Genomic DNA, 11,157 nt, shown 5'->3' with positions numbered 1-11,157 from the left:
ATCATTTTCGGTGTTCTGGGGTTCCAGGAGGAACCCCAGTTGAGAAAGGCTGGACCTGACAGACCCAGAAGTGCCCTGCTGCCATTCTTACCCCAGATTGGGCGCACGGAGAATGAGAGGCCCTTGAGAGGCAGGGACTGGCTCTGGGTCACTCAGGGTTGGTGGCAAAGGCAGCACCCAAAACCAGGAGGTCCCTGATTGGCAGGTCAGGATTGTGTGGTGGGTGACATGACCCTTTCCTTTCCTTCCGCATTTGGGAAATGCAGCGGTGTTGGAGCCCTGGCTTTGAGATCTCTGGTCACGCTGTTTGTTGAGCTGTTACCCCAGACCGCCCTGTCTGCCAGGCTAGTGGGTCTGGGATGCCCAAGCACCTCCCTCCTTCCTTGAGAGCTGAAGTCACCAGCTCTGGCTGGTTCTGGGCTGCGTGTGGCTGAGAGCCCTGTGGCCCTGGCATGGTTGGAGGAGGGGCAGCGGCTAAGTGGTTTCTGAAAAAAGGGCAAAAATGATGGGAAAGGCTTTGGGATCCTCTGGGAATCGGAGCCTCGGCAACAGCAGCTGCTACTGTTGCTGGAAACATTTTCCTTGAGTGTCAGAGTGCACCCGCAGCCCGTCCCTGCCAGTCAGAGCAGCCGTGAACCGGGGAGGGGCCGAGGACCCTCACGGAGGCCGGGCAGGGGCGGCTCTTCTCGCCACACCAGTTCAGCTCTCCCTTGGAGCAGAGCAGCCTTCAAGCTAGCCGCACCTGCCGGGTCTGGGGTGTGCCTGCGTCCAGCTGGTGAGTCCCTTTTGTAGTGGGATGGCCAATGCAGACATTTGCTTTCAGAAATGGCGCAGTGAGTCGTCTAAAGCTGGGCTGTGCCTTTTCTAGCTGTGTAACTATGGGTCCTTCAATGAGCCTCTCGGCGCCTCATCTGAAAACTGGGGGTAATAACAGTGGCTTCCTCAAAGGCCGTGGTGCACTTGGCTTGCCTAGTTGTGAGCACTTGGTAAGTGACGATGGAGGCCGCTATTATCTGTGCCGGGGGCATCCTGGGGCCAAGAGGCTTTGGCTGCAGCAGAGACTGGCAGTTGGTTTGTGGCTGGAGGATTCAGTGTGTAGTCCTCTCTGGAGTGAAGGAATTCTGGGCCAGGAGAAAGGAGCCCTGGATTCTTGTCTCACCTCTGTTTTTGATTGGGTTCCTCCGCTCTTCATCCATGGGTTGCAAAGTCCCCAGCTCTGCATCCCTTCTTCGGAGATGCTCAGGTAGGATACTGGGATGAGCATGATCAGGGTTGGGCCCTGGACTGGCTCCCAAAAGCCTGCAGGGTGGCCAGATGCAGATGGGTGCTTTGGGCAGAGAGGTGACAGGGAGACCTGTATCCCAGGATGTCTCACCTGGACTGGGGAGAGAGGAAGGGAGGCTTGTCCCAGCTGGTAGGCAGTGTCCTTCCTGGCTCTGGAGTTGAGAAAGACCCTGAGACCAAACCAGGTCTTTGTTGGGAGGGTCATTTTCTCAAGACCACCCTTAAGTCCAGATGGGTGAGTTTGTGAATCTTGTGTTAAACAGAACCACCATCTCCATCAAACACCCCTAAGTCATGGAAATTCCCCCATCTCTGTAGCATGTTTGACTCTGACAGGGGCATGGCTCTGGGGCTCCCCTGCTGGGCACACCCCAGGCCTGGCAGTGCGAAATATCTTGTCCCTGTTCACCTTCTTAAGTGTTGCATCGGCCACTCAGTCATGTCTGACTCTTTGTGACCCCATGGACTGTAGGCTGCCAAGCTCATCTGTCCATGGGATTCTCCAGGCAAGAATACTGGAGTGGGTTGCCATTTCCTATTCAAGGGGATCTTCTCAACCCAGGGATCAAATCCATGTCTCCTGAATGGCAGGTGAATTCTTTACCATCTGGGTCACCAGAGAAGCCCGTTCACTCTCCTAGTCTGGAGCAATTGACCCTTTAGTCCCTGTCCCACCCTCTGTCCAGGGAGAAGCTTGGTTTCGAGTAGGGAATCAGTGCAGCACTGCAGGGCAGATTCAGAGTTTGTTGACTGACTGACTGGGAGCACTGTGTGGGCTGCTTCATACTTACCGCGTTTGGTTAGATCAGGACCTGTCAGAGAAACAGGCAAAGCTGCAGAAAAGAACGTCATTGAAAGGTTTGTGGTGGCTTCTGCTAACGGGTGCTCTCTTGCTGTGTTGTTAAAGCTGCTGGTTGGGGAGCAGGTCTATTCCTGGTTCTATAGCCAATCTTGTCCAAGGGGAAACATTCCTGGGAGACCCAGACCTGGCATATGGCCTGGGCCTTATTTGTTTTGAGGTTTTCAGCTTCATAGAATGCTTGTTTTGAGCAGGAGGGTGCTACAGAATTGGGGTTGCTGAGTGGAAGAGCATTGTTCCCACCTGCCTGGTCCCAGGGATGGGTGGACCAGGTTTGATTGGCCTCTGGGTCTTAGTGTGAAGTCTGGGGCTGAGTTTAATGGCTGAGAAAGAGTCCTGAGCCTTTGGGAAGGGTGGTAGAGTGCTGAAGAGGCTCTGGGGCCAGGGATCAAATCCAGGTTCCACCTTTTCCTAACTGTGCGTACCTCGGGTGGGTCATATAATTGCTCTGTGCCTCAGTTCCCTCATCTGTAAAGCATTTAGTTCTTAGAGATGTGAGAATAAAGTGAGTGAGTGCATATGAAGGGTTAGAGCAGTGCTTTCCTTTGCATAGCACACGCTCAAAGCATCAACTACTCTTATTCTCAGTAGCCTCCTGCGCCCTTTAGTTGCCAATAGGCTCCCCCAAACTACGAACAGGTCTTGATGGGAAGTTGTCTCCTGGGAGCACAGATTGTGCCCTGTGTCCCTGCTTCTGAAGCTTCTCATGGCTTCCTGCCATCAGAGCAATAATGCCCACATCCTGCTCCTTGGCATTCAAGGCCGACAGCCATCTGGTTCTGATCCCACTGGCTTCTTCTTCATCACTTACTCTGGGGCTCCTCATCCTCTCCCCTAGTCCCAGCCCAGCCTCGTTTCACTTCCAGGCCCAGCTCATCTGGATGCTGTCTTCGGCACTCCGGGCCCTCCTGTGGTTCCCCTTGCCCCAGCCAGCCTCTGGTTTCTGTCTCTGATGGGGTCTTGGTCCTCTCTGTGGCCGCAGCACTGGGCTGGCCACCCGGTAGGGTCAGTGGGTGAAGGCTGAGTGACGGGATGCATGCGTGGGTGTTGGTTGGAAGTGGGGCTTTGTGTGGCCAGGCATGCTTCCTGCAGCAAGGTTTCTACCTGATGGATGAATCAGAGAAAGACTCAGGCCCTTCTGAATGCAAAACAGGCAGGAGGGGAAAGGAGCCAACAGTCAGCATCTGTCCTGCTTGCAGGTTGTGAAATGGTGAGACTGCCTTTTTTTTTTTCCTGCGTGAATCTGTGCATCAGATCACAGCTGATCTATTGGCGCAGTCCAGCCATGTGCTCTGAGTTTTCACTGCCTGAACTTTCACTTGACCATGCAGGCTGAAGAAGCCTTCCATTCCTTCAGTGGCTGTTTTTCCAGAATCCAGCCGCTGCTGGAACATAAATCTCTCTAACTTCGGGAGCTAGAAGGATCTGTATCTGACCTCGCTCATTTCCCAGCACAGCTTTTTCACATAAAGAGATGAATCAGGCAAGCTTGCTGCCCAGGAGTTCACAGGGCCGGGGGGAGAGCGACGGGTAGAAATTGCTAGACTGCAGGTTCGTGGTGCTTGGGGGGTCATGAGGATGGATGAAAGGAGCTGGGCCACCCTGGAGGGGGAGGGAGCATCATCAGTGCAGAGTTAGGGGGCGTGAGGAAGTGGCATCAGTGGGGAGGTGGCATCTGAGAGGTGATAGGGTTTGGACAAGAGGAGAAGAAGGAAAAAGCACTGCATGTGTAGGCACCATGGAGGTCAAGGCCCCTGAGATGTGGGACATCACTGGGTACTAGGGAGTGACAACGCCCATCTGGGAAGGGATGAGTCACAGAAGAGGTTAGGGAGTAGAGAACTGTAGCAACACAAGTTTACAGCCACAGGTGCTGGCACCAGCTCCCACTATAACTCCAGGGCTTCAGATGTCCAAGGCCCATCAGCCCCGGATCACTTAAAGTCTAAACATTCAGTCCCAGTTCAGTTCAGTTCAGTCACTCAGTTGTGTCTGACTCTTTGAGACCCCATGGACTGCAGCACGCCAGGCTTCCCCGTCCATCACCAACTCCTGGGGTTCCCTCAAACTTATGTCCATTGAGTTGGTGATGCTATCCAACCATCTCATCCTGTCATCCCCTTCTCCTTTTGCCTTCAATCTTTCCCAGTATCAGGGTCTTTTCCAATGAGTCAGTTCTTCGCATCAGGTGGCCAAAGTATTGGAGTTTCAACTTCAGCATCAGTCCTTCCAATGAATATTCAGGACTGATTTCCTTTAGGATGGACTGGTTGGATCTCCTTGCTGTCCAATGGACTCTCAAGAGTCTTCTCCAACACCACAGTTTGAAAGCATCAGTTCTTTGGTGCTCAGCTTTCTTTATAGTTCAACTCTCACAGCCGTATATGACTACTGGAAAAACAATAGCTTTGACTAGACAGACCTCTGTTGGCAAAGTAATGTCTCTGCTTTTTAATATGCTGTCTAGGTTGGTCATAGCTTTTCTTCCAAGGAGCAAGCGTCTTTTAATTTCATGGCTGCAGTCACCATCTGCAGTGATTTTGAAGCCCAAGAAAATAAAGTCTGCCACTGTTTCCACTGTTTCCCCATCTATTTGCCATGAAGTGATGGGACCAGATGCCATGATCTTACTTTTCTGAATGTTGAGCTTTAAGCCAGCTATTTCACTCTCTTCTTTCACTTTCATCAAGAGGCTCTTTAGTTCCTCTTCACTTTTTGCCATAAGGGTGGTGTCATCTGCATATATGAGGTTATTGATATTTCTCCTGGCAATCTTGATTCCAGCTTGTGCTTCATCCAGCCTGGCATTTCGCATGATGTACACTGCATATAAGTTAAATAAGCAGGGTGACAATATATAGCCTTGACGTACTCCTTTCCCAGTTTGGAACCAGTTTGTTGTCCTGTGTCTGGTTTTAAATGTTGCTTCTCGACCTGCATACCAATTTCTCAGGAGGCAGGTAAGGTAATCTGGTATTCCCATCTCTTTAAGAATTTTCCAGTTTGTTGTGATCTACACAGTCAAAAGCTTTAGCATAATCAATAAAGCAGAAGTAGATGTTTTTCTGGAACTCTCTTGCTTTTTCTATGATCCAACAGATGTTGGCAATTTGATCTCTGGTTCTTCTGCCTTTTCTAAATCCAGTTTGAACATCTGGAAGTTCTTGGTTTATGTACTGTTGAAGTCTAGCTTGGAGAATTTTGAGCATTACTTTGCTAGCATGTGTGATGAGTGCAATTGTGGGGTAGTTTGAAAATTCTTTGGCATTGCCCTTCTTTAGGATTGGAATGAAAACTGACCATTTCCAGTCCTGTGATCACTGCTGAGTTTTCCAAATTTGCTGGCATATTGAGTGCAACACTTTTAACAGCATCATCTTTTAGGATTTGAAATAGCTCAACTGGAATTCCATCACCTCCACTAGCTTTGTTCATAGTGATGCTTCCTAAGGCCCACTTGACTTTGCATTCCAGGATGTCTGGCTCTAGGTGAGTGATCAAACCATCATGGTTATCTGGGTCATGAAGATCTTTTTGGTATAGTTCTTCTGTGTATTCTTCCCACTTCTCCTTAATATCTTCTGTTTCTGTTAGGTCCATACCATTTCTATCCTTTATTGTGCCCATTTTTGCATGAAATATTCCCTTGGTATCTCTAATTTTCTTGATGAGATCTCTAGTCTTTCCCATTCTGTTGTTTTCCTCTATTTCTTTGTATTGATCACTGAGGAAGGCTTTCTTATCTCTCCTTGCTATTCTTTGGAACTCTGCATTCAGATGGGTATATCTTTCCTTTTCTCATTTGCCTTTAGCTTCTCTTCTTTTCTCAGCTATGTGTAAGGACTCCTCAGACAACCATTTTGCCTTTTTGCATTTCTTTTTCTTGGGGATGGTCTTGATCACGGCCTCCTGTACAATGTCATGAACCTCTGTCCATAGTTCAGCCCCAGGATGCTTCAAATGTACTAATTTTACAAAATAACAAAAAGTGCAAAAAACTCCCTACACACTCAACAGTTCCAGCAGCCAGGTCAAAGAGCAAAGGCAGGCAAGTGCATGACTGGTGGCAGGGACACGCGGCACCCGAGGGACCATGCAGTGTGGGCACTGTGGAGTGTGAGTGTTGGTCTCCGCCAGCCACCTTGTTCCTGGGAATGCAAACTGCTTGGCTCTTTGGGGCTGAGCCATCTTCATCGCTGAGTTCCTTCCCAAATGCATAGCCAGCAATAAACTCTCCTTCCGGTTTCCCCTATTCTGATCTTGGGGGAGTCAGGGCAGTGGTTAGCATCCCCATTCTACAGATGAGGCAACTGAGGCCCAGAGAAGATGAGTGATCCATCCATCCTGGTGGATCCAAGTTGGGGGCTCTTCCATCTCTGGAGGCTGATGGACAGGGGTCTGCTAGGTTTGCTCCCCACTGGGGCCTCTGGGGTGGGAGTTACTACACCCTGAAAGCTTTCTTTCTGGAAGGCTGGGAGCAGCAGCTGTTGGACTTCTGGGGGTTCCTGCTTCACAGGGGCCTTTGCAACAAGTGCAGTGGGGGCCAGGGTCATGCAGTCCTCCAGCTGGGAACAAGCCTGATCTTTGTGGCTGCTCACAGGCTGCCTCCTGGGCCATGGAGAATCTGGCACGGATGAAGAAATGGGGGAGCTCAGAATCACAGGAATCTCAGGACCTGCCTCAAGAGGACTCCTGCCCAGACCCCCTAGATGGAGACCCTAACTCCAGGCCAGCTCCAACCAAGCCCCACAGCTTCCCCACGGCCAAGAGCCGCAGCCGGCTCTTTGGCAAGGGTGACTCGGAGGACACATCCCTCATGGACTGCTCTTACGAGGAAGGCCAGCTGGCATCCTGCCCAGCCATCACCATCAGCCCTGTAGTCATCATCCAGAGGCCTGGGGACGGCCCCACCTGTGTCAGGTAAGCTGCATGTGAAGCCCCACCTCCCTTTCCACCAGGAGCCTAACTGGCCCAGCTGGCTGAGATCCCAGCCATGGAGACTCCACGTGGTACTTGAGTTTATGGGCAGAAGGTCGTAGAGCTGGGGAGCCGAGGGGGCCTCCAGAGGTCGCCTGGTCCAGCGTCTGTACTCACAGAAGCTACAGGACGTGTGGCCTCACATGCTGGCATGTATGCTGATCCTAGCTGTTGACTGATCTCTGGGTCCAGTCTTTGAAGGCGCACCAGCCTCAATCATGTAGACTTCAAGTTGGAAAGCTCAAGGGCAAGACGCTCTTAAACAGAGTACAAGACCGCTCCATTGAGCATTCAGAAACCTCCCACCACCTCCAAGGCAGGACAGGGGCTCCCCCAGGCTGGCTGACTCCCGGGGCCCTGTGAGGAAGCTCTTTCACTTAGCTGAACCCCTGTCCCCAACCGCCTCCAGGCGGGCAGAGAAGAGTGAGTGGCCTGGGTGTTGCAGGCAGTAGTGGCTGCAAAGATTTTCTAGCTGATGCCTACAGACAGAATGGAGGTACATGTGCCCCACTGTTCCCTGTTACAACCTGGACCAGCTCTGAAGGTCTCAAGGCCAAGGGGAGACCAGAATATGAGACAAAGTTGTTCTCTGGTCCACAGGCAGCTGTCCCAGGACTCCGCTGCCACTGAGAACCTCAAGCTCTATGATCGCAGGAAGATCTTTGAAGCAGTCGCTCAGAATAACTGTGAGGAGCTGGAGAGCCTGTTGCTCTTCCTGCAGAAGAGCAAGAAGCATCTTATGGACAGCGAGTTCAAAGGTGGCCCCGAGGCCGTCGGGTTCCCGGGAGGCGCCTCCCTGAAGCGCCTGCTCTGACCCCCTCTTTGTCTTGCAGACCCAGAGACAGGGAAGACCTGTCTGCTGAAAGCCATGCTCAACCTGCACAATGGGCAGAACGACACCATCCCCCTGCTCCTGGAGATTGCCCGGCAGACAGACAGCCTGAAGGAGTTCGTCAACGCCAGCTACACGGACAGCTACTACAAGGGTGAGGTGGCTGGGGCCAGCATGGCTCTGCCCACAGGATCTCCTGGAGCAAGGGGGCACCCTCACACCCCGAAAAGTCTCTGAGCCCCTTACTCCCTTTCCCAACCACTGAATCAGGATCTCCTGGTCCTGGGGGTTCCCTGCCTCTCCTACCTCTGGCTTGCTGCTCCTTGCTCTTTGGCAATTTTGAGTCCTTCAGCTCCCAGTCTGGTGTTCCCTGTTCCTACTCCTGCTCAGGGACTCCTTGGGCATCTTTAGGGGACCCTGGTTTCCTCTGTTGGGGGAGTCATCCCACACATTCTGTCCAGGCCCTCCCTCAGCACCTGGCCAGTCACCCCCTCAGGACTACCAGCCCCAAGCCAAGAGCATGCATCCCTCACAGGCCAGACGGCGCTGCACATAGCCATTGAGAGGCGGAACATGGCGCTGGTGACCCTCCTGGTGGAGAACGGGGCCGATGTCCAGGCTGCGGCCAACGGGGACTTCTTTAAGAAAACCAAAGGGCGGCCTGGCTTCTATTTTGGTAGGGAGACCATGTGGTAGACACTTAGCATCTTGGAAGTTTGGGGTGGAGACAGAGGGAGTTGGAGGCCGGGTGGTGCAAGGGCCAAGCCAGTCTCTTTCCAGGGAGGCCCACCGTGTGCCTGTGGTTGGCTGCAGGTGAGCTGCCCCTCTCCCTGGCCGCGTGCACCAACCAGCTGGGCGTCGTGAAGTTCCTGCTGCAGAACTCCTGGCAGCCAGCCGACATCAGCGCCAGGGACTCAGTGGGCAACACGGTTCTGCACGCGCTGGTGGAGGTGGCCGACAACACGGCGGACAACACCAAGTTCGTGACGAGCATGTACAATGAGATTCTGATCCTGGGGGCCAAGATTCACCCTACGCTGAAGCTGGAGGAGCTCACCAACAAGAAGGGGCTGACGCCGCTGGCTCTGGCCGCCAAGAGTGGGAAGATCGGGGTAGGGATGGGGGTGGGGTCATGCCTGAGCAGAGGATGCTGTGGGAGGGGGTCTGCCTGCCTTCCTGAACTTCTGGCATCAGAAGAAGCTGCCACATCAGCCTGTAGGGGTTAGAAGGGTGGGGGGCATTAAAGTAAGCCAGAGGAATTGTGAGGTGCTGAGCAGAAGCCAGCAGCACACATATGGCCAGTTCTTTTCTCTTTCCTATACTATTTTTTTTTTTAACTTTTTATTTTGTATTGGAGTATAGCCAATTAGGGCTTCCCAGGTGGTGCTAGCAGTAAAGAACCTGTCTGCCAATGCAGGAAACAAGAGACATGGGTTCGATCCCTGAGTTGGGAAGATCCCTTGGAGGAGGGCATGGCAACCCACTCCAGTATTCCTGCCTGGAGAATACCATGGACAGAGGAACCTGGCGAGCTGTAGTCCATGGGATCGAGAAGAGCTAGACACGATGGAAGCAACTCAGCACACAAGCATGCATAGCCAATTAATAAACAGGGATAGTTTCAGCTGAACGGTGAAGGGACTGAGCTGTGCATAAACACGTGTGCATTATCCCCCAAAATCCCCTCCCATCCAGGCTGCCCACATGTGGCCATTTCTGATTTTCAACTCTGAGCATCACCAACAAGCCATGGGGTGAGGGTGGGTTGAGCCGAGAGTGAAATGGAAAGAGAAATTGTTGGTGTTTCTCCATGGAAGATAGGACTTCTAGGTGGTAGGGAGTCCTAATGGGGTAGGACAAGCTCCCAAGTCCGTGATGATGTCAGGCCATGAAAGGCTGAAGGTGGGGCTGGGCAGCTGGGAATTGGGGGTGAGGTGGGAGTTTCTCAGTACCAGGGGATTCTGGGAGCTGGTCCCTGCCCACACTGAGTCTCTTAGGATGAGAAGCCTGGCTTTATAACTTTGGTTGTATTTCTTGAATTTTCTTTATTTCCTTTGGGCTTGAGGTTTTCTAGAGGGGACCACTGCAGTCCTTCACTGAGAACAGGGGGGCCAGATGTGATCAGGTGATAGGTCTGAGGCATTGGGCAGCTTGATCTAGAAGGCAGTTAAGAGATTGCTGAATGTGGGTGGGGACCCTCTTGGGGCTTGGGCAGGGTCTTCAACGGACTTGGAAGCAGAATTATTCTTGGAACAGAGCTAGTGGCCCGGTGGGGATGCAGCCTGTGCAGGGCCTCAGGCTGGCCTCTAACAGGTTCTTGTGTCCCTGGGGCAGGTCTTGGCTTATATTCTCCAGAGGGAGATCCAGGAGCCTGAGTGCAGGCACCTGTCCAGGAAGTTCACCGAGTGGGCTTACGGGCCCGTGCACTCCTCACTCTACGACCTGTCCTGTATCGACACCTGTGAGAAGAACTCGGTGCTGGAGGTGATCGCCTACAGTAGCAGCGAGACCCCTGTGAGTGGACCGGGGCCGGGACCCAGCTTCCGGTCTCACTGCAGGGAGGGCTTCCGGTCTCACTGCAACCCAGCCCCCTCTCCAGCCCCTGGTCTGACTCTGCCTGTCCTCCCATCACCTGCTACCTGGGGCTTGTACCCTGCCGCCTCACCTCCCCATTTATTCCCACTGAATGTCTTCCTGTATCATACACTCAATGCATGATAATATTACAATAAAACTTTAACATTTCAAAAGTACATAGACAGGAATCTTCCATTTATACCACACGAAAACATGTAGCTTCATTTTGTTTATATAAATGGGATCATACTATATATAGTACAGAACAACCATTTTTTTTTCAGTTAATAGCATGTCTTATAGACAGTTTTATATCACCACATATAGGTCTACTTTATTTTTAAAAAAATGACTGCAAATATGGGGCTTCCCAGATGGCTCAGTGGTAAAGAATCTGCCTGCCAATGCAGGAGATGTGGGTTCGATCCCTGGGTTGGGAAGATCCCTTGGAGAAGGCAATGGCAACCGACTCCAGTATTCTTTTCTGGGAAATCCATAGACTGAGGAGCCTGGTGGGCTACAGTCCATGGGGTCACAAAAAAGTTGGGTACAACTCAGCAACTAAAGAGGAGCAGTAGCACTTTAAGTATAGGGATGGGGGGGGGAGTAAATATCCATAGGAGGACAT

General features: G+C 52.1%; 1 protein-coding gene across 2 annotated transcripts in view; it reads left to right on the top strand.

Moving 5' to 3' along the window:
• The first annotated feature begins 520 nt into the window (after window positions 1-520).
• The window catches only part of TRPV1 (transient receptor potential cation channel subfamily V member 1), a 28,899-nt gene continuing 18,262 nt past the window's right edge, over window positions 521-11,157 (top strand). The window contains exons 1-7 of one of the 2 annotated variants that reach the window (XM_043903416.1): window positions 521-775; window positions 6,744-7,063; window positions 7,721-7,878; window positions 7,954-8,106; window positions 8,488-8,628; window positions 8,766-9,064; window positions 10,287-10,466. In XM_043903416.1, coding sequence (XP_043759351.1) covers window positions 6,759-7,063; window positions 7,721-7,878; window positions 7,954-8,106; window positions 8,488-8,628; window positions 8,766-9,064; window positions 10,287-10,466 — 1,236 coding nt within the window. In that variant the 5' untranslated portion in view covers window positions 521-775; window positions 6,744-6,758. The remainder of the gene's footprint in view (window positions 776-6,743; window positions 7,064-7,720; window positions 7,879-7,953; window positions 8,107-8,487; window positions 8,629-8,765; window positions 9,065-10,286; window positions 10,467-11,157) is intronic. The other variant, XM_043903417.1, reaches the window with a different exon arrangement.

Source organism: Cervus elaphus, chromosome 5 (assembly GCF_910594005.1).
Source record: "Cervus elaphus chromosome 5, mCerEla1.1, whole genome shotgun sequence".
Lineage (NCBI taxonomy): Eukaryota > Metazoa > Chordata > Mammalia > Artiodactyla > Cervidae > Cervus > Cervus elaphus.
This window is presented reverse-complemented; position numbering and strand designations above follow the sequence as displayed.